This window comes from Pyxicephalus adspersus, chromosome 5, assembly GCF_032062135.1.
Source record: "Pyxicephalus adspersus chromosome 5, UCB_Pads_2.0, whole genome shotgun sequence".
Taxonomy (NCBI): Eukaryota; Metazoa; Chordata; class Amphibia; order Anura; family Pyxicephalidae; genus Pyxicephalus; species Pyxicephalus adspersus.
In genome coordinates this window covers 42,693,904-42,716,391 of record NC_092862.1, presented here as the reverse complement: position 1 = coordinate 42,716,391, position 22,488 = coordinate 42,693,904, and the positions used below count along the sequence as shown (strand labels likewise).

General features: G+C 36.6%; 1 protein-coding gene across 1 annotated transcript in view; it reads right to left on the bottom strand.

The window, feature by feature from the left end:
* The window catches only part of CDH2 (cadherin 2), a 197,520-nt gene that overhangs the window by 148,524 nt on the left and 26,508 nt on the right, over positions 1-22,488 (bottom strand). Inside the window, exon 2 of the mRNA XM_072411285.1 lies at positions 21,896-22,007. Coding sequence (XP_072267386.1) covers positions 21,896-22,007 — 112 coding nt within the window. The remainder of the gene's footprint in view (positions 1-21,895; positions 22,008-22,488) is intronic.

Here is a 22,488-nt window from a genome sequence, read left to right as displayed (position 1 = left end):
GATACACGTACAACTTCTGAAATCTGTTTTTGGGAAAATATAGCAAAGGAGAAATCTGTAAACTATTTATATACATGATGTACAAATGTACAAAAAAAACAAAAGGGCTTGTGACCAAAACAAACTCAGAAGATAACTTTAGAATAGAAACATGCTGGTATGTTGTTTCAGAGCTGCTCTGATATATTTGGAAGGCTTTCTGAAAATAATCTGTGTTTAAATGAAGTGTATACACTGTGTGACCAAACCACATACCCACATCCTGCCACTGGAGTGAAATACTGCTTGGAAGGAGTGGGAATATAGAGGATGACAAATAATATAAAAGCTGCACAGGGTGACACAATATTAATGCAACAGACCTTGTAATCATGACAACTCTGTTAAACCCTTATCGTAATACCTAGATTACAGCACTTAGCTTGGACATCTCTCGGTCTCTTCAATAATTATCTTTGTGTTCCTAGGTAATGCCTGTGTCCCCTGAACGTTTGCCAGTGGGAAATCAAAGTATGTTAATGCTGTATAAACACACTGTGTTGCTAATATTTTGTATACCCATTTTAGATAGATAATTAGGTATTTACATAAAATTTACAAATATCATTATTGCCGCACACAAACATTTAATACAAAAGCTGCAATCATTTGGAGTGTAATTATGGACTGTAACCTAAATTAGAGGAATATGAAGACGCTGGCTGTTTATCACTAAACCAATAAATTAACTTGGGAAAGGAAAATGAAGATATTGCTCATGGCAGCCAATATGAGTATATGATTCCAGCTGTAAGGCAATGAAGATTTTAAATGTTTTCTGAGTTAACCTGCCCTGGACTTGTGTTCTTCACCTATCAATGTTCTATTTGACTCTACATAGCCGGAAAAACAGTCTTTAATGTTGGTAACTTAAAGACACAGAAAAAATGATCTCTATGAATGGCCTGGCCTGATATTACTTAAACCCCCTAAAGACTGATAACCGTTTACTAAACCCTGATTATTCCCAGTTATGTCAGCCCATAGGCCTACACTTTGCCGAGCTTTTTTCCCAATGCCTACGGCTTTAAGGCTGAACAACACCCATTCCCAATAATCCAAGTTGTTGTCCTTGTTTTGCAAGCACCCTCAGGACTTACTTTAACAGTATTAAAGCTCCTGAACAAACCAAATGTTGAAAAGGGTTGATTTACTACAGGACATTTTGGACCTGCAGTGAGCTACAGCGTTCTGGCGCAGGCTCAACTACAAAACCAACTGGTCCTATTCAAATGAATAGGAGAGGTTGGAAACCATATTTTTGCATGTGGCTGTAGCAGATGCACAGTGCAGATCCCAAAATCTGATCTAATATTAAAAAAATAAAAATCTGGAAAATAATAGCTGGCACTCTCCACTGATCATTGTAGCACATCTAAAAACCAACAGGTACGTAATATGGGTAGAGGGTTGCAGATGATTGACGAGTGCTCCAAGTCAGTATCTGAATATCAGTGCACTCTGCATTTTACAGATCAGTTCAGAGACACTCAAGAATTGTATTTACCTGAGGATGCCTGTTTTTATTAAATTCCTTACATGGTTTTTGAGAGAACAGGATTAACTTTAAATCTGTGCTCCAGGCAAGTTATCAAAATACTTTTTTATCTCATTGTAAGATGTACCATTTTGACCACCACTTATTTTTCTATGATAAAGTTGTTATCTCTTTATCAGCTTTTCTTTCAGAAAGTAGACAGATGGGTTATCCTTTGTTTGAATGTTGTTGGCAAGTGAAACTACAACTTTAATGATTCCTCTGTAAGGAACCCTTCAGAGGTTTTATAATTCACCAACAATGGTTTAATCTGCTGAGAGAATTTTACCGGCCAATACATACATCTTGGTATGGTTACAGATGACTGTATGCTATAACTTTAAATTTCAGTTTTATACTTGTCATGTCGTTAGCCTTAGTAAGTTATTGAATTCCAAAATACTGAAACCCACAGCCAAGAACTATCAGGCTTCACAATTCACTAAGACAGACCGAAACAAAAGGAATGTGTGTGATGAACGTGACAGATATGTGCTACAACTCTGCAGATGTACAGGGAGATGATGTTAATAAGAGCCTGTGAGTTTCCTTGTGGGTATGAAAATGTACAGGTACAGAACGTGCCAAACTGTTCTTACAAGAACTTTCTGGAAAAAGCAACTATCATAGACGCCAATCTAGTTTGGCAAAATTACATGAAGTTTACTGTAATAAAACTTCAAGTACAAGGATATGGTATATATAGCTATATTTTCAAAACAACTCCTGTACTTTATTTATAATAGGTATAAAAGTATGTAAAACTGCAACAAAAGAGATGATTCTGCTCATAAAATTGCAGAGAAAGTAAACGTTTAAAACTGTGTCCAAAAAGACAAAGGGCAAAGGACTAGTTATCTAAAGCAGTGTTCTCCCGGCCCCTTTTAGCCACTGAACACTGTATAGGCTGTACATAATGTATATAAGGCTGTATAATGTACAATGTCATCCTGTCGTGTGTAGAGGTGGAAATCCTGGTGCCGTCTCAAGTCAAAGCCTTCTGCATAGAAAACAATCTTGATGTAAACTTAGTGGCATTGTCCACTTACAGTAATGACATCATCAAGTCTTTCTCTAAACTCCTGAACCCAGCAGTCAGAGGTAGAAGTGCCTTATTCACTGCTGATATACAGCTGTGGGCTTTACACTGCCTAAAAGAAAAATCCTTCACGTGGCAATGCAATGATATTTTTCAAATCCATACAAAAGAAAAATCAATTATTGGTGCTGCTTATGCACAATTAACACTTTTATAGATTCCCTATAACATAGCAACCTTTACAGTTTAGGGCCACTTTAAAAATGTAATATAATTGGATGCCTTAGGACAGATTCACGTTTGCCCTTTTTATTAACATTTCAGTTTTTCATAAATAAGTCCAGAGGTCAGAAAAACACAACATGTCTATATCAGTAAAGAATAACATTCCAGTGAGGGACAAACATTTCCCAGGGGAGAATATGTGGTTGTAAAATTATGTAGTAATTTCAGATTTCACTTAGCTAGGGATTTGGTCAAAACATTTCTTTTCTCATGATTTACATGAACATGTTAACCCTCCAAATAAAAAAGCAAGCAGACTCCAGTGTTTTTAAACCAGAAAGAGGGAAAATCAAGTACAAGCACAGCAATGATCTGTACAAGTTCCCCAAGGCCGGGTCAATGAGCTCCAATTTTGTGAAAAGTTATGTCAATGACTCAGATGACTGCTTGGAAAATTAGTTTTGCTATCATACTAAATTGTGCAATGTAGGTAATGACCTGCGAAGAAACATATGTGCTGATAACATATGCATTAAAGAAACCAGTCATGTATATGTGGGATTCTGCTCAGCTTCATCTGTCGAGAAGAAACATACACTCATAAGTAAATATATCACGTCAGGGAAAGCTCTCTTTTTGTATTATCAATTTCAGAAGCAACATTCAATCAAAAGTGAAGTACAAATGATGTGAAATTTTACAGTATTACAGCTCCTGATCAAACCAAATGTTAGGGTTGATTTACTACGGGACATTTTTGGACCTGCGGTGAGCTACAGCTTTCTGGTGCAAGCTCAACTACAAAACCAACCTGACCCACCAGTATTCGCAAGTGGTCTGGGCTTGTCATCACCTGCGACGTCTCCTCTCTATCTTGTCTCATGTTGGACTGTCTGCTAGACTCTACCACACTGTTCAGATTCTGAATTGTCTTTACAAAGCAGGTTCTTTTAAATCTGTTGTTATTTTTTGGTTTGGGGAGCTCTCCTCTTATGTACGCATGGATTAATGAGGAATATTAGAATTTTACTTGGAGACAAGTAAAAAGGGAGGGAGGCTGGTTTTTGCCTCCCTTTGCTTAACGGTAAAACATTTACCGGTCACGAGATGCTGGATCTTATGTAGGCAATCTTATCTCCTGAAAACGTCCTGAAGAAGCGGATCTTTTATCCAGCGAAATGCATCGACAATCTAGAACCCATTGATTTGGTGTCTAGCACAGGAGATATTGTTTTTATGATATGCTTTTAAGCTGAAATATGGTTGTTATATGTTTGATAATGAAATAACGCATTTTAAGCTATATGTCATTTGTACCTAATTTGGCCTTAAAAGTCCCTAAACCTACTCTATTTTCTTTAATGTTTTTAAAAAATGGGGATGTGGCCTATTGGTAATCTGAGGAAATCTCACCTTACAAAACCAACCTGTCCTATTCAAATGAATAGAAGATTTTTGTCATGTGGCTGCAGCAGATGCACAGTGAAGATCCCAAAAGCACCAAGTCAGTTTTGACTGCTGGTTTGGTCATTGCCAAGTGCAGCACTGTTTGCCAGCTGCTAGGTTTTACACCTAGGGTGTGAAGAAAGCCATAAAGGAATCACAATGTTTACTAAGCAAAGTAGATTATCACTCTGGAAGGGAAAATTTACTTAGCTTAGTAAATGCGATGAACATTCACTGCTTGTTATACCCAATCACATGCAAGGAAATAAAAAAAATGGCTTTTCCTTGAACATGATTGGACAGCTGAAGCCAGCAGAGCTTCACCTCCACCAAGGGTAGTGATTTATCTCTTACAGAGTTAACATTCATTTTGATTAGCAGACAGCATATACTTCATGAATTTCTTTAATGCATTCATTAAAACAACCCCATTGCCTTTGACAAGTCCCAACCATAACAGAACCACAAGGTAGAATGATCCCGCTAGATCTGACTGCTGTAGAATACTGGTAGAATATAAATATATGTATATATATATATATATATATATATATATATATACATCCTATATACATATAATTTTGATATCAGCATCAAATGGGATAAAATGGATCCAGAGGCTTTATAACATAACAGTTTTACATGTGTTGCACATTTGTAGCCGGAATAATATAACAAGACACGCAAGTGGGATTCTTGACACTACACATTGTAAGTGAAGGTTTTTTTAGCTGCAGTGAGAACATATCACAAGACACATTGCCCGAAAGGTATTTTCACATATAACATCTTCTTACTTGCTGTGAAAATAGCTGGTAATCAGGTGGTGTGCTGGAATGTTTGCCAGCTCAAGGCTTAGACACACAAGTATTACTTCACAGCCTTAAAAACCCCACTTTAAACATTTCTAGAATTGTATTTGAAATAATACAGCCATGATTTTGGTACTACTAGGCTTTAAAAATGGATGTTCTAGTCAGAAACACTGCAATAACAATAATCTAAATGGGTTTGATTAAAAGAGTAGGGAATGTTCACTTACCAAAATTAATGTTTACCAACCTTATGAATAATCTGAGGCTGTGTTTACTTTAAATATCTGATCACATAGAAATATAAAAAAAACAATGTTTCTTGCATAAATAGACTATTAGGGTAATGTATTTTTATCATTTTCATTATGCTTCTTTAGTTCCCTATGCAAATGTGGTTAAAAAAAGCTTACTCCAACCCCAATTTCAGTGTCTTAGGGTCAGCCATCAAGTCAGTGGTCCTCTCAGCCATTCCTACTTTCTTGTAGAATTAATAGTTACTAAAGGATTAGAAACTGTTCACTTAGCAAAGTGCATTGTCCCATTTTGAGGAATATTTTACTTTGTTTAGTGAATGCAATGAAAATTCAATATGCAAAAACTACCCAATCATGTTCCCAAAGGGTTTTTGCTTACACAATTGAATAGGTAAGGTCAGAAGAGCCTAACTTCCTTTATGTATGGCAATCTGTAGAGAAATGTTTTCAAAGCAAGAGCATAGGCATTATGGGGTACACATGTCTGTTATATGGAATCAGGATTTATGGGTGAGTGGCAGTGATTGGAAGGGGTATGTTTTATTGCATGTGTCCAAGGCTGCGTACACAAGTGCAATAATTGTCGTTGGAAACAAACGATCCACGAAAGATCATTTGATAATTGTTTACAAAAAAAGTGCAAAATGACTGGTCAAGGACGCTGATGAATGAGGAATCACGCTGGAAAAGAACGACGGCTCTGGCGGATCTGATTGGGCGATGATAATTTGTAATCTATTGTGTGTACGGTCCTTCTGTACACTTTCTCCTCTACGATCAATCAAACTATTGTATCTAGTGTGTACATTATTGGTGAATTATATTTGAACGATCGCTCAAAATAATCGGGGAATAATCATTGATCGTTCATTATCAAAGGATAATTATTGCACGTGTGTACCTAGCCTTACAACTGCCTGGTTGTATGCTGACAATGCAGGCACAGATACACTGCTACACACAGATACTATAAATATATCAAAAACAATCAAGTGCTGATTGCTTGCTAGTCCAGTTATCAATCTGATTCTAATATTATAATATTATTATAATAATATTCTGAATCACTGCTTTACCACAATCATGCAGATAGGAACATCTGACCATCTTTTCTGGCCGGTATATTTATTCTGGGTTGATGACTCGGAGTACCTTAGGCCAACAGCTCTGCATTCCAGCCAGGCGACTTGTATTTTCAATAGGAGGTCAGCAAAGACATCACCTGCATCCCTCATTAAAGTTTAACATCAAAGACTTCCCCTTCATGTGCACAAAGCAGATTTTGTTTAACTCATTCCATTTTTCATGTTACTGACAACCTTTACACTGTCAAAGAAGATTAAAGTGTGACAGAGCACCTATCTGGAAATAAAATGTTTTATTAAACAAAAGCAGGAGGAAGAGAATTAGGCATGTGAACATCCTGATGAACAACCAGATTACTATTTGTTTAAACAGAAATAATCCGGAGTGTGCTAGCATGGGGCAAACGAGAATATCTCAACCTGCAGTGATGTACGGTATATGGTGGTGACATTGTAATCTTGGTTTTCATGTAAACTAGCTGACTACAATTACTTTTTACAAGCACCACGGAACCCCCTATGGCTTCCTCTCTCCTCCCCATTTCTGATCTATCCCCTTTTCATGCTATTGTTTTGAAAGGCTGAAGACACTCATTTCCTAGTCAGCGGGTGTCTATTTCAATAGCAGTCAAGTAGCCTTTATTATGTTATTAGAGTGAGAGCTTCATAATGATTCTGCAATGCAGTCAAGGTAGTCTTATTCATAAAGGGATTTTTGAAGGTTTATTTTTGGAATTTAATGAGAAATAATCTATTCATGAACCAAAAAATTGCAAGGACCGACTGACAAAGACACATACATCTCAAAACAAAACAAATACCATCTCAATACAAAACTATGTAGCAAACACATGTGATTTAAACAGACTAAAATAGTAAAATAAGGCAGTCATTTTTTCTCTTTAAAAAAAATGTGACCGGTTACAACAGGTTGTGGAAATGATGTTGGCTTACAGCGTGTTTTGCCAACGCTGGCCAATAAAAAAAGTGGCACTTTAACATTTGCACCCACACAGTTTATGGCTCTTCTGTCACTATGTTTACCCAAGGGAAGGAGAAAAAAAGTCACGTGTTATCTACATGGTACAACCTGGAGCTTGCACAAGACTAAGGCTAGGTACACACGTGCAATAATTATCGTTTGAAAACGAACGATCAACGATTATTCCAGATTATTTTGAATGTTCATTCAAATATAATCCACCAATAATGTACACAATAGATACGATCATTTGAACGATCGTTCAAACGATGCAGGAAGTGACATGTACAGGAGAAAGTGTATCACAGAACATTTCATGATCACTGAACGACCGTACACACAATATATTACAAACGATCGTCGTCCAAAAAGATCTCCTGGGACGGTTGTTCGTTTCCAGTGAGATTCCTCGTTCGTCGGCGTCATTGACCAGTCGTTGACCAGATCATTTGCTTCCAACGACAATTATTGCACGTGTGTGCGCAGCCTAAGACCTTCACTTGACCCCCTCTTGATGATGGTGCAGTCAATCAGCAGGCAACAACACTGTCCAACAAAAGGAAGAGGGGAAGAGTTTCCCTATAGCCAAAAGCTTTATGGTCACTTTGTCTCCCCAACTAAACAAAATACTGATGGAGTGAAAGGATGTAGGTATAATCAGATAAGGAGACAAGTTTTCAAAGGGAACCTATTGCTTTGCCTTGCGTGACTTTCACTCACTATTTGTCCTGGAGACAACAGGGGGTGGATGAGACCCTTCCCAGCAGAAACAAAAAGATAAATGTTACCCTTCCTTCTCTATCAAAAACAGAGAAGTTTTGTATGAAATTTAGGTCAGCTGAATTCCTCTGCCTGAGCGGGATATATGAATCAGTAGGGAAGTAGAAGGGTTTGCTTCCCTGACCGATCAACTTTGCACCACCGTTCTCCTCGGTGCACAATCTTTAGCTTTGGTGCATATTCTTAAAAAATGTCAGTGGTGCATCAGAAAGGAGGCTTCAATCCATTGCACAGTGGAAGCTGATAAAAAGTTTGCTAAAAGCTTTGCAGTACATGGTAGATCTGAGAATAGATTTGTTTAACGCAAAATGTCAAGAATATAAATTGAGCAAATAAATATACATGACAATAGCTTTTACAATAAAAGAAGCAACATATTTTGATCCATCTGAAGCCTGTCTTTTTGTATTAGAACTAATGTGAGACTTGTTCCTCTCCTGACCTGTTTACCTTGTAAATGGCTTTTATAGCAGAGTCAGCTGCAGAGAAACAAAATAAAACCGTTGAAATAACACTTTCTGCTGCTATAAAATGCAAACTTCAACAGGATTTTAAACCAAAGAGGGCTTTGTTCATACACACAACACAGCAGTTCTGGGCCTAATAACTACCTAAATGGAAGCTTATAGAGCTGCTAAACATACACAGATACCTAAGTGTGCCTTCAGAGGCAAATGAGTATAAAAATGGATCTCACCTCTAAACGCAGAGACATACAACAGCTGCCTATATTTCAAAATGTTGTATTTGTCTTGTGCTGGGATGTACACTACTGAGCAGTACAGCATTGATTCCCTATAAAACTCAGCAGCCTATATTACCCAGAAGGGTGAAAAATTAATAAAAAAAAGAAGGATTCTAGCCTTACTTATAGAGATCTGGTAACCATTAAAACTGTGGGCAATTTTAGTAAAGTATTACTATAGAACAAAGCTCCATTTTGGATTTCATTAATGCCTTGTCATGGAAAAAACTAACAAATGCATTGGCTGCAGTTCCAGTTAAAATGCCAAGTACAGGGTTGTTGACCAAACTAGTTGAAATAAACAGTACATTTTTATCAACTAAACAAACTTAAGCAGGAATTATTCTGTACCCTGAGTCATCTTTGACCTAAATGGTCCAGTTTTTAGAAAATATAAATATAGCATATATGCAACCATGATGATTTGGGGTATGTTTATGATGCATTCACCATGTGTTTGTAACACATCCACACTGAGTTGTATGAAGGAATAATAACAAAGTGACATTACCAGCTGTGTACACTCACCCAGAAACAGATTATTTAGCAATGATTTGGTTTGACTCTGAACATCTTCACACTGGATACATGTTACAGTTCATGCTGACCAGGTTCAGTCTTTAGTAGAGTTAAGTTCACTCTGGTCATGCAATGGTGTTCATTTCCTAAAGGATTTAGAGTCTGTTTACCTAGCAAAGTGGAATGTACTATTTGCAAATCTTATGTTCACTTGACATAGAGATTGTTAGTGGTTATGTTAGTAACTGAACCGGTGTGCACTTTGATTTCCTGGATAGTAATGTTTTTACATGAACTTGTTTGTATTTTAAAACATGATGGTCATCTACTGAAAGGGAGCACGGCATCCTTTTACTAGTATTAAATTTGCAAAGTGAACATGCACTGAACACCGATACAAAGCTAAACTTCATAAATAAAAATTACTCCCACGTCATTTTCTAAGGGTCTGCTGCTAGTTCAGTCTACAGGGGTGTACAGCAATGGAATACTTTATCTAGTTCCTTGTTCCCCAACAGCCATGATCCAGCTTTGGAAGCTGGGTTATTATTATTATTATTATACAGTATTTATATAGCGCCATCATATTACGCAGCGCTGTACAAAGTTCATAGTCGTGTCACTAACTGTCCCTCAAAGGAGCTCACAATCTAATGTCCCTACTATAGTTGCTCCTCAATGTTCTCATCAGTGGTTCTGCTTTCAATATAATGACATTAGAAAAGGAGCAGCTGCATGGCAGCACAAGGCAGGCAGCTTTGGTTGACCGTCGTCCATCTCAAATGTGGCTGTGAAGAAGTTTGTAGGAGTGAGGAATAAGGTACTCAAATCTCTCTAAAAATTCAAAATTGCTAAACTCCTGCTGTACAAGAAAAGCGTACAAAAATATAAAAGGCTCACTGGCGTAAAGCTTTAAATCTGGGAATAGGAGTGGGGTAGGTTCATGACTATTAAGAGGTATAGGTTTATGCCAACCCCAGTTAGAGATTTTTAAATAAAGAAAGTGAGAGAAAGAGGAGTTTTGTTTTTGGCAAAAAATTTTCATATTCATCAAACTACATTAGACTTCAAAATTGCTACCTTTCCAAATAGATAGATGGTTGCCAATACAATTCACGTTACAGAGATGATTCCCCAAGTAATTGGGAATCAGCTTGATTACTAGACAAAGGTTTCCTAAAATGAGGTATTTGTCATAAGCTGTGACTCAAAGGTGAAAAAATAAAGGTCTTAGTCTTGGCACGTTTCGCCAACTGGGCTTCTTCAGGGGTTACCAAAAACAATAAGCAACTATAACATATGAGATAATAACAAATCTTTACTTTTCCTGTAAAAACTGAACTTGTCCCCACCACTCCCACCAGATGCCTTCTTCTTAGTCTGTGAAGCCACTCCATACATTAAAGGACCGATGGGATGCTGTGGGTGCAGAATATGGTTGGACAAACTTAAGTTTTACAGAAAAAGACAAATATTCTAGATAAAATTAGTTGGATTTACATTCCAATTGTTGATGTTTATGACTTTTTTTTTTCAAAAGGGAACCTTTATTTATGCATTTCTTTAGCATATGCTCATCTTGTATTGCCAAGGTCTGTGAAATGATTAGAAAACGTCATGGCTATTATAGTATGAGCTATGTTTCACTAGAGGTTTTATGAAAACTGTCAATGTGCATCGATAGGCTGATTACTATGGGGACACCTTAAGACCTATTTTACCAGCTGTTCCAAACTTATTCTGAGTACAACAGCGCCAGAGAATATGACTGTCTCTTTATAAGTTTGCTGTATACATACCCAAGAGAATTTCCATTTACAAATTAACTTTCATCATGCATATTACTCACAGCACAGTCCCATCCACTTAGATGAATTTGACAGCTAAAACACATCTAATGGTTGGATTGCAGGACTGATGTTTAAAAACAATCCACTGATCAGTTTGGAATGCAGAATTATATATTTTTGTTTGTATATTTACTTATACATTTGTCTAAAAAACAGAATGTGTGTCTCAGTTTTAATGAATGCACTTGTAACATTCAATGAACAGGTAGCTCCTACCCCTTAATCCAAACAAGCTGTACACTATAACGAGATCTATTTTTAGCTCTGGTAGTTAGTTTTTGTTTGTGTCTTTTTCATAACATTTTTTGACATCAGATTTTTAGCGTCTATTGATTATACATGCAAACAAAATTCACCTGACAGCCTGTATGCAAATATCACACTGACAGATTGTTGAATAAATGAGAACACTAGAAATAAGCAGGAGTGCTCTAAGCGTCAGGAAAGACCTGGCTGAAATTACCATTTCAATGGTAAGGAATTTTCAGTACTCTGTGCAGATATACAGTTTCTGTAGGTAAAAATAAGCATCTGAGATCTAACTTTACAAAAGTTCAGAAGTTTATTCAAAACAAACTTTACAAACTTTACAGTTCCCTTATAATTACAGTTTGTAAAAACGTGGAAGCTGTTTCAAAAAATAAGGTCAGCTTCATTCTGAACACTGTATAAAATGCAAACATGTAAGAAATAAAGCTGAACTCTAAGCCAACAGGTAAATATACAACTTAAACATATGCTTGTTAACTGTTTTTCCAGGCAAGGAAATGTTTAGTCTTGTTATCCACAAAATCCTGCCAGATAAGACAGCCAAGATCGGGGCCTTTCTTCTGTCTGTACTGCAGCTAAGCAAAACAGCCTGGCCCAAGACCCACCCCAGCCCAACAATGGCAAACAAAGAAGTATATCAATGAAGCCTGCAAAGCATTGAAGCCAAGACTGAATCTGATGTGCTGCTCCCTTCTTCCAAATCACAGGATGCTAATATCAAGAAAGTTTAAACTGCTAATTCTATTTTTACATGCAAAAACAGATCTATTTTTAAATCAGTGCATGACTGATTTAAGTAGTGTTCTTTTATATCTGTCTGGAGCAGTGTTTCCCAACCAGGGTTGCTCCAAAGGTTGCTGACTCCCAGGTTAATGTAAATGACACCAATAATCTTTTTGCCTATCTGTAAGGGTGACAATAGCCAATAATGTAAGGCATTCTTCCCAATGGCCACCAATCTTCCCCAAAACCTGAAAGTTATTTCAAGGCTTCCTCCATGTTACAAAGATTGAGAAACACTGTGTTAGAGTTTAGGTTTAAGTGTCCAAAAAACAAAAAGCACAAAAGTTGACAGATTGCCCATAGAACAAATCAAAGCCATATTAAGACTCAATTCACGCTCGTGGTGGAAAATCAACCACTTTCAGACGCATGGCATACTGCTGCCCAGGTGAAGCACACTGCAGGTAATGCTTTTGCATGCATTACTCTTTCTGACACAAATGCAGAAAAGGAAGTGAGTGGTCATAGGCAACTTGTCACTTCCAGGAACCGCACTGCGATTTACCGGAACCACATATAAACAAAGTGGCTGCATACAACTGCAAGTCTGCAATGACTTTAAAACTTTTTACAGGCGACTTGTCTCATATTCCTTTTCAGGTTTTACAAAAAACTCCTTTTTAGTGATAACAAGATGAAGGATTTACAACATTGTCAATTTATGGTATGCAAAGTCAATGTGTTGCCTTAGACCTAATTGGACAATAGCTGGCTTGTATACGGAGCACCATTTAAGTTCCTGCTTTGTCACATTAGTCCTAGACCAGACAAGACTTCAAATGGATGAGGAATATACAAATCCATTAAATATCTGACCTAGCATTATAGAGAAAAGCTTAACACCCACCTGATATTTGGAAGTACAGATAAGCCAAAGACTGTTTCGGAACACTTTTGGCAATATTTTTATTCTCCTTTGCAGATAGAAAAATTTACAATATGATAATGTACCTCACATTTACTACCTCTCACTGACGCAGGCCTACATTGCTAAAGTGAAATCCAAAACTGACAACTTTGTAGGCTGTACCATCATAGAACATACCAGAACATTCTTAAATTGTATTCATAGGTGAATGGACAAAACTTGATGGCTTACACAACAGAAACTCAAAGGGAAGTACTAGAAAAGTGCAGGGATCACACGTATTTATTATTTCCTTTGGTCGCCTAAATGAGCCAACAAGCAAAAAAAACCCCTCTAATTTTAGAATATCTAATTCTGCAATTTTAACACACTTTGCAAAATTGCATCTGTTTTAATAGTCATGAAATGTTACAGCCATGGGACACAGTTACAGGAAATGACTAAGTGTGCCCCATGAGACAATCTGACTGTTCAGAAGTCATATTAACCCCTTTATGAGTTGAAAACAACTGATGGTAGATTCTTTTGTATGATAAAAATTAATAATACTTTTCCTTTTTTAAAGCCATAACTCAAGTACAAATAGCTTCCTTCCACCTTAATGTTTTTTTTTCTTAACCAGCAAAATACACTTTGAATTCTATCTACATTGTCCTACTTTTTATGACAAGAGCCCACAAACAAACTTTGCAACCTATTCTTATATACGTACAGACCTTGGACTTCAGAACTGAATCCTTTGTGTTTGTATTGAACTCCCTTTTCCCTTCTCTTCAATATTACAGTCTCTGGACATTCTGAGTTATTGTTGTAAACCATTGACATGTTTTTAATTGTAGATTACCTTGTTGTAATATTGACATCCTTAAAAAAAAAATTATATAATGCACCAAAACACATTCTGGCAATTTACAGCTGGCTGTGTCAGATAGTTTATTCCAACTACCAACAGAAGTGTGCCATAACATTAACATTGAGATAACACAAGAAAGCAATTCGAAGAAAGTCAAAACAAGATAATACAGCCTGGACAATTAATTACCATTCCTTTCAGTAAAGTAGAACATTTGCCAGTTTTATTTTCAACAATGCAAAGAACAGCACATAATATATGAATGAAGGAAAAAAAAATGTGTACATGATTATCATCCCTAATACTAAAAGTCTCCTTTTTTAAGCATGGAGACTCCAACCCTACCTACGCCAGATACATTGAACTGTGAACATTTTAAATGGTTATCAAGCCGTATGCGTTGGGCATTAGGGGCAGCTATAGCGGTGTTTCTTGAATTCTTCTTCTTAGAAACTTAAGTTTAGGCGTCTTTTTTTCTTTATATAAAGATAGTTAGCATGGGAACACTAAAAGAAACCATGGAAGGGATTTTTTAGGTAGGCCGTGGCAACTGTAGCATCTTGAAAAGAGATTTGTTCTTTGCTGAATAGAGTTTTATTCTTTACACATTTTGGTAGTAACAGAAATTCACCCTTCACACGAAAAATGAATTTGTTACTGTTCGGTCCCTACAGTGGAGGAAATGCAAATTATGATTGAATAAAGCTTTCTGTAAGGAAAGGCTACTAACCAATTAGCCCAGCAGCAGTGGGAAACAGAACGTGCTCTCACAAGAATCTGCGCACACAGAAACCATACATCTCTTGCAGCAGGAAGTTCAAGGGAATACTTTGCCCTTCATTTTTTCATGATGGTGAAGGAAGTGCCAAGAAACTGCGACTGTCTTGTGCCATTTGTATTCAGATGAATAAGCAGAAAATATTTTTTGGCAACGATAGTTCTCTATAATGATGGGATAATTAAATGTACTGCATGTAGAAAAAAACCTTCAGTGATGGATTGTACATTTGCATGTACAGCAGCTAATCACTTGTTTTATAACTAATTTTTTTTTCTTCTTCTTCTTCTCTAACATACCTAGTTTCAGATCTGCAAATCTTGTAAAATATCTCAGAGCCAATCAGGTATTAACGATATGAGATACAAGCTGAAAGGCACATAAAAGTGCTTGCAGAGACATAAAAGTGCCTCTATGCACCCCAGGGACTGTCATATACAGAGTACACACTGATTTCTTACTATCCCCCTTCACCCTTCCGGGAACAGTCAAATATTTTACTTGTCACTCTGATTACCTAGAAGATAAGAGCACCAAAGACTGCTTCATGCTGAGTACTGGTGATGTAGGTAAGTAAATCCTAATATGAAAGGGAAGAAGGCGTCAGAAAAGAATTACTACAGTTAAAGTACATTTATCCTCAAATTGACATTGTTGCCTGGGAAGTCTCAAAGGGCACCTGCAAGAGAAGACCATTCTGGAAGGTGCTGGCTCAGATTGTTAGTTCTCTGCAGTCCAAAACCCTGCAACATCCAATACTCTTCAAGGAGTATGAAATGCCTGATCTTCGCTGTGCTCTGTGGATTCTCCAACCAGCTGCTTCATGGCACCTAATACTGGCCTCCAACTCCGATGGAACTTTCTGATGTGTAGATTCTCCAGGAGGTCATCATTTTTTTAACAACACAAGGATTTGAGATAGTGCCCACCATAAAGGGTATAGCTGGGCCTTATCAGCTTTGTCTTGCCGCTGAAGACATGTTATTCATTCTTGACCCCTTATGTTTTCATAAGATCCTTAACTATCAGTAGAAAATGTTCTTTTTTTGTGAAACTCGACATCTATGCTCTGACAGTGATTCCAAAGAAGCATCTTCAGTCCCACCAGGGTGATAAGCAAAATGTAATTATTTGCTTCTGGCCAAAATGGACACTTGAAAGGACAGTAATAGCAAGAAAGGTGATGATAAATATGATTTATAAAGTTAGTTACTTTTGTCGACACTGCCTTTAAAAAAGAAGTGAGCCTGTGGCGGTGGTCATAACACAGTTCCCTAAGTAACCAAATTTTACCCAATATAAGTAGAATATTTATAAAATTCAATATTCATTTTTTTCAAAAGAAATCAAGATTCTAAAAATGTAAGCAAACTTGTACTGATGTAGAACTTAGTAATATGCCAAGTGCATGCAATAGCAGTAAGTTTACAATGATTGAATGTAATTCCCTTTTTTCTTCTAGAGCATCCTTGGGAGCCTTAAAAAGTGGGGGCTTGAATACTGATATTTTATTTAGGAATTTTATCTAGGAAGATAACACTTCTTCTTGATAGGTGGCCTTGCGAACCAACAGAGCGGGTTAAAATAATGGGGTGAAGCCAATTACCTACTTCCTAGATTTTTTTTAGCATTAGCATATTAGTGCACCCTGTGTTTTGGGGATCCCATGGTGTTCTAGAAGAAAGCTGAAACTGCATGAGGCACCCGCTTTTATAGGTAACAGACTATTGGTTTAAACCAGTATTACAGGTGCACCTTGCTGTATTTCCAAAAATACTTTTTTGTTAAACGAATGACACTTTGCAGGGATATTTAACGCCTGTATAAAGTAATTTTTGCCTGAACAAAACTTGAACTGTTCTTCCTTTATTTAAATTCAGTTGCTGGTGGCAATTCTATTTTAAAAATGATTTAATTAGTTGGTTATCTTTTGCTCAGCCCTGCTTCCAAGCAACAATGAAGATTACTGACAATTCAGAGAAGCAAGCTGGAATTAGAACTGACTTGTAGCTGCTGCAAATTAACTGGGTGTTTGCACTACAAGACCACTGATCGGTATAGAGCCGTTCTCCGGAGGGTTGGCACAAGTTTTGCACTTTAGCAAACAATTTTTTTATGAGCAAAGAATAGGCCCAAATACAATGCCTAATTTTCTCTTAGGGATTAATGTCTGTTAGAATGAAATGCTGGCTTTGCAGGATGCAAAAAGAAGAATCTGATTATAAAAATAAAAAGTTTAATATGATCGGAAGTAGAACCAAAGTTGTACTATGATAAAATGTTAAAAAATAAAGAAATTGGCTAACACAACAGTCAATATTTCTTGTGTTTCTGTGCTCTAATATGGTTCTAATATTACTACACGGCTGCTACTGCCTATACCCTAGAATTTGGGGCACATTATTAAAAACGTAGAGAATAGAATTTGTCTTCCACATTGTTTGTTTTATCTTTTTAGAAACCTTCTTGTTATTTTTATAACACCATTATTATAAAACAAACAGGCTTCTAAAAGTGGTACATTAACAGAGTACTGATCAGCACATTTTCCAGCAGCTTTTGGACACTGCAATAAGTGGCCATAGATTTACATTTTGGTCACCTACCAGCCTCATGCTAAGCAGCACAAGTGGCAAAGTGGTTGTGTTTGAATAATAACACCACCTACCTGTTCTCTATGGCATTCTAACCTGATAACAGAAGAGTTAAGATCAAGCTAAAAAATTGGCATTTTTTAGCTGTTCATCATATTTATAAATGGGGTGAATAAAAAATGGTAACATTTATGTAGAAATAATATCATTTTTCTTGCAAAAAGTCTGGTCAAACCATTATCTATATGGCCTTGAGTTTTGCAGGACATAAACAATACACTGAAGGATTTTAATATAACACCACAGCTACTGATACAGATATTACTATTAGTTACTTTCATTTATTGCATGTAAAGGGTTACTTTAAGACTAATTATAGTTTCAGTAAAGCAGACCCTAAACATGTAATTGTAAATCAAAGTTCCTGCTAAACCATTAACAGTCCTTATTACAAAGAAGTGCACTTGCATACTGTTGACTAATTAAAACGAATTGGTAATTGACAAAAAAAGAAATGTGCTCTGTCTACTAATGTGGACGAAGTGCAATCTAAATTAGGACAGACTATTGCATTAGGCTGGAATTAGCTATCTTTAATTCCCTAAAAACCTGACAGATCCGGCCTTATTTTGCATTCAGTTCTTTTCCTAAACACATCACCTTTTATAAATTTATGCATTAAGCGATTAAAGCAGTAGAGGAACAGAGTACCTTAATTCAAAAAACATCTCCGTTCATCATTTCCTCCTGCATTTAACTTTCAATTACAGTTGAAAAATGCAAAATGCTATGTGAAAATATCATTACTGTGAGCTATAGCTATACACAGTCAAGGTAAATCAAGTCTATAGCTTTTTGTTTCAAGAATCCATTCCTCTGGCACCTTCTCAATCCATCTAGTGAGATTTATATGCAAGATAGGAAACACAAGGAAGAGAGATTGGTCCTCATAATCTACTTCAAAGCACTGGAAACTGAACCTTTTTATCAGCTTGACTACATCTAAATTAACTAAGCAGCAACAATCTTGCACACAAAATAAGTGTAAGATGTGTTTGCATAACACAAAGCATAAGGAAACCTTCACAGCACAAAAAAAAAACTTCTGTTAGTTTACAAATGAACTAATCAAACATGGCATTAATCAACATTCTAAGTAGTGCAATGTTTGATTCAGCTGTCTTAGAAAGAAACTTTAAAAAGCATTATGCTCCAAGTCAAAGCTAGAATAATGCTGACCATGGACTGACTGGTAGATGGATGCACAACCAGGTAAACAATCTATACTTTTCTGATATTGATTGATTGGCTGGTATAACCGCCATGAATCCACTGACCAGCCAATTAAGCGCTGCCCCGTTTTATGCTTGTCCACTAGACAAAGTAATGTAAGTCGGTGGAAAGAGCACCTAACAAACAGCAGCCAATGAGAGTGCTGCTCCTGTCCTTTCTTTGTTGTGCCAGGCAACAGAAAAGTAAGGTTAAAAGGATAACTTTGCACAATATCCTAAAGAGTACCTGCACCTGAAATAGATTAAAGCAATCAATTTTTACTGGAAATACAATGTACCTTGCTATCATGTTACAAATATAAGCTACATTTTTTTTGTTCCTTTTTGGCATTCAGCACTCACCCATATGTCCCATTTGCAATATTTTATGTTTATTATCTACCCTAAAGTAGACCCAAAGGAGGAAACAACTCCTGGGATCAGAAAGATCTTCCTAGCAACAATTATGTCACAAGGCCCCTGGTAAATTGAACTGCTCTAATTGGCTGTTTATAAAGTCAATTAGAAAAATTATTCCTGATTGATTTTCTGTCCTGCTGATGGCACAGCTTTCTCAGGAACCCCTTTTCTGCAACCAATAAGTCACCCAAGCAAGCTGTGCCTGGAATTTTTATCTAACCTGCTGTAGTTGGCTGCGAGAGTTGCAGGAGATAATAAACACAGGAGTATCACTTAATGTATAGATTATATTTTACAAAACTATAAACTTTAAGACATAAGAACACAAATAAATGATGGATTATATTTAACATATGACAATTTTTAATGCACGTTATACAGCCCTTTTACATATGAAGAGACACACATGCAACTTTAGAAACTGGCGTTAGAACAGCTGTGCCCTGATGCTGTTTGGTGATGTAATATGCTGGATTGCTAAACAAAAGACTGCTAATGACCGCTATTCTTTACTATGATAAGGATGAAGTGGGAGCTTCCTGCTTGTCCCTCCTCTGTGCATAGGGCAGAAGAGCACTGCCTGTAATGCCACTGAAACTATCACATACAGGTATTTTCAGCCACAATTTATGAACATATGTATCAGAATGTTCTGTGCTTTGAATAGCTTAGCACATTATTAAACAGTTAAACTTTTCCTAATATTGTATCTGCACTTCTCGCATATTTTTTGCTTATTTTATTTTATCATGCTTTGTTCATTAGAGTGTGTAAAAAGCTCATTATGAAAATAAGGCTGTATATTTTCACATCAGACCAAATATTGTTTTCCTGAGTGAAATGAAAAAGCAAAACTGCTGAAGAAAAAATTGTGTTGCAACTGAAGACTTTCAAGTATGTATAGCTTAATGCTAAGTTATTAATATCAACTCAAAGTAATTCCTATACTTGTTATTTATTTATACTGGACTCATGACTTAATAATCTCAAAAGGAGAAGATAATTGGCTGCAGTTGGTCAAAAGTGCAACTTGTGAAATGGCCGATTGCAGTACTTTAGCATACAATTAACATTATTCTGTATAGTACACAAACATGTTCCTAAAATATCACACAAAACATGAACACAGATGGGGAACTATTCTAAAGAAAAATAAATCATTTTCTGTACCACCTTGTCTTACATATGTCTGTTTTATAACTAATAAAATAGATCTGCCATAAAAATAAGCTATAAAGGACCTACAGCAAATCCTGTGAATTTAGCATTTACCTACACAGTATAGGAAAGTAACTCAAACGCAGATGGTGATGCTGTGGAAAAGCTTTTTTTCAGTCTGCTTGGTTGATGTTTACTATAGAAATGCAAGCTGGTTGCAGTTGCAAGTGACAATTTAATGCTTACGTTCAATGAATATGTTTTGGCTTCCCGGGCATCTACGTTTTACTTTCATCAACATGTTTAAGTGAAACCATTCTGTTCCCATTACATACCTTATGCCATCACTGGGTCTCTGTGCTTATCAATTCAATGACTGGTGGGAGGGGACAAACAGGGTGTTGTACATAGCTTTTTGAGCACGTCTTGTGCAAAAAGCAGTGGGTTGGCTCTTGAGGTATGCAAGCATCAAAATGCTTTGATGGGTGGATGTCAATTTAAAGGAGTGGGTCTAGAAAGTTTCTTATTCAGGGTTCTCCAAAGGTTACTAGGGGTTCCTTGAGCGATGAGTAATTTGTGCCGTTCAGGTCAGGTATTGTTAACACCAATGATCTATTCTACTATCTATAAAGCTGGTAATCTTTTCACTTGTTAACAATATAAGACGCATGAATCTCATTGACCACCAGACTAATATACAATGGACTAGATATACTATAAATATTTCCAAGGGTTCCTTGAGATCTGCAAGTTTTTTAAAGGGTTCCCCCATGTTAAGAAGGTGAGGTGCTGCATTTACATACTATGGGGGATGTTGAGCCTACATGATCGAAAGAATAAAAACCCAATGAATGAAAGGGTTGGGCCAAAGACAGTAAGGCTGGTAAGCAAAGGGATAGAATTCATAAAGCTTGGAAATGGGAATAAAAGAACCTCTATCTGACTTACTGCAGCTTCCAATACGCCCTGAGAGTAGCACAGTGAGTTCAGCTTTGGGGACGTGTGTCATGTTTCTTCTACAAATACCGCACATAAATACTGGCTGCAGTTGCTGTAATTCCATTATTGACATTATTGATATATAAAGCACAATTATAGACATTCATTTTAGTATTTTATTAACATCACTGTGTCTAATTATTGGATCTTGCATACCGGTATGCATATTTTTAGTTTCATATAAATATAGTGTATTAAATAGAGAAACCAATGATCTTTACATCAAAACCTTATGTTGACCCACCACTGGTTTATGACTTTAGTTGACCTGACTACAGGTGCCTTTCAGGTCATTTTAGCAAACAACAACTAAACTCTAATCAGGTCTAAACTGTAACAAAAATGAATATTAAGGACCTGGAGGGCAATCATACCTAAAAGAAAAGTACAGAATATACATTGGTAGTTTAAATACTGCCCAGAGCAAACTGTAGGATAAATCCACAGTTGCTAATTAAAACTAAAATGTACGATACAAAAGGTTGAATAGTTCAATCATTCAAGGGAAAATATATACAACAAATATATTTGCAAAGACAATAAAATTAACCAATATAATATATAGGTGCATGCTGGTAACCTTACCATTTAGAAGAGGCTGCCCTTCACGTACGCTTCTGGGGACACTAGCGTGATAAACGTCCTCCAAAAATCCTGTCTTGCATAAACTGGATTGCCCCAGTGCTTCAGCTGGTCCCTGAAATGTAACAGAATATGTGTGTTATACAAAAAAGCAACATTTCTAGCAGACATTTTACTCATCATGAACACTTAATCTCTGCAACCCTGCAGAAACTCTGTTCTTTGGTACTAAAAGGTTTACAATTAGAAATATGGGGGCAAATGGTTAAACTTTTTGATAAGTGGAATGGAAGAAACAAATCCCACTTGTCTGGTAAGATCTAAACGCTAAACAATCTCGCTTCTTTTAACAATTGAACTTAGCAGTCGTTGAGCCTTAAGTGGAATCATAAGGGAGAAGAAAAAACATTCTTCCACAGGAGATATAGTTAGCAAAAGCCATTTCACCATATCTAACTTACTTCCAGACAAGGCTTCTAAAATGTCAAGTCTCATCCAAAGATTTTGAACATGCATTCTGCCTTCTCATAAAAGGTAATGGACTGGAGAATACAAGCAAATTTGACAATCACTAAAAATAGTGACCTATGGCCAAA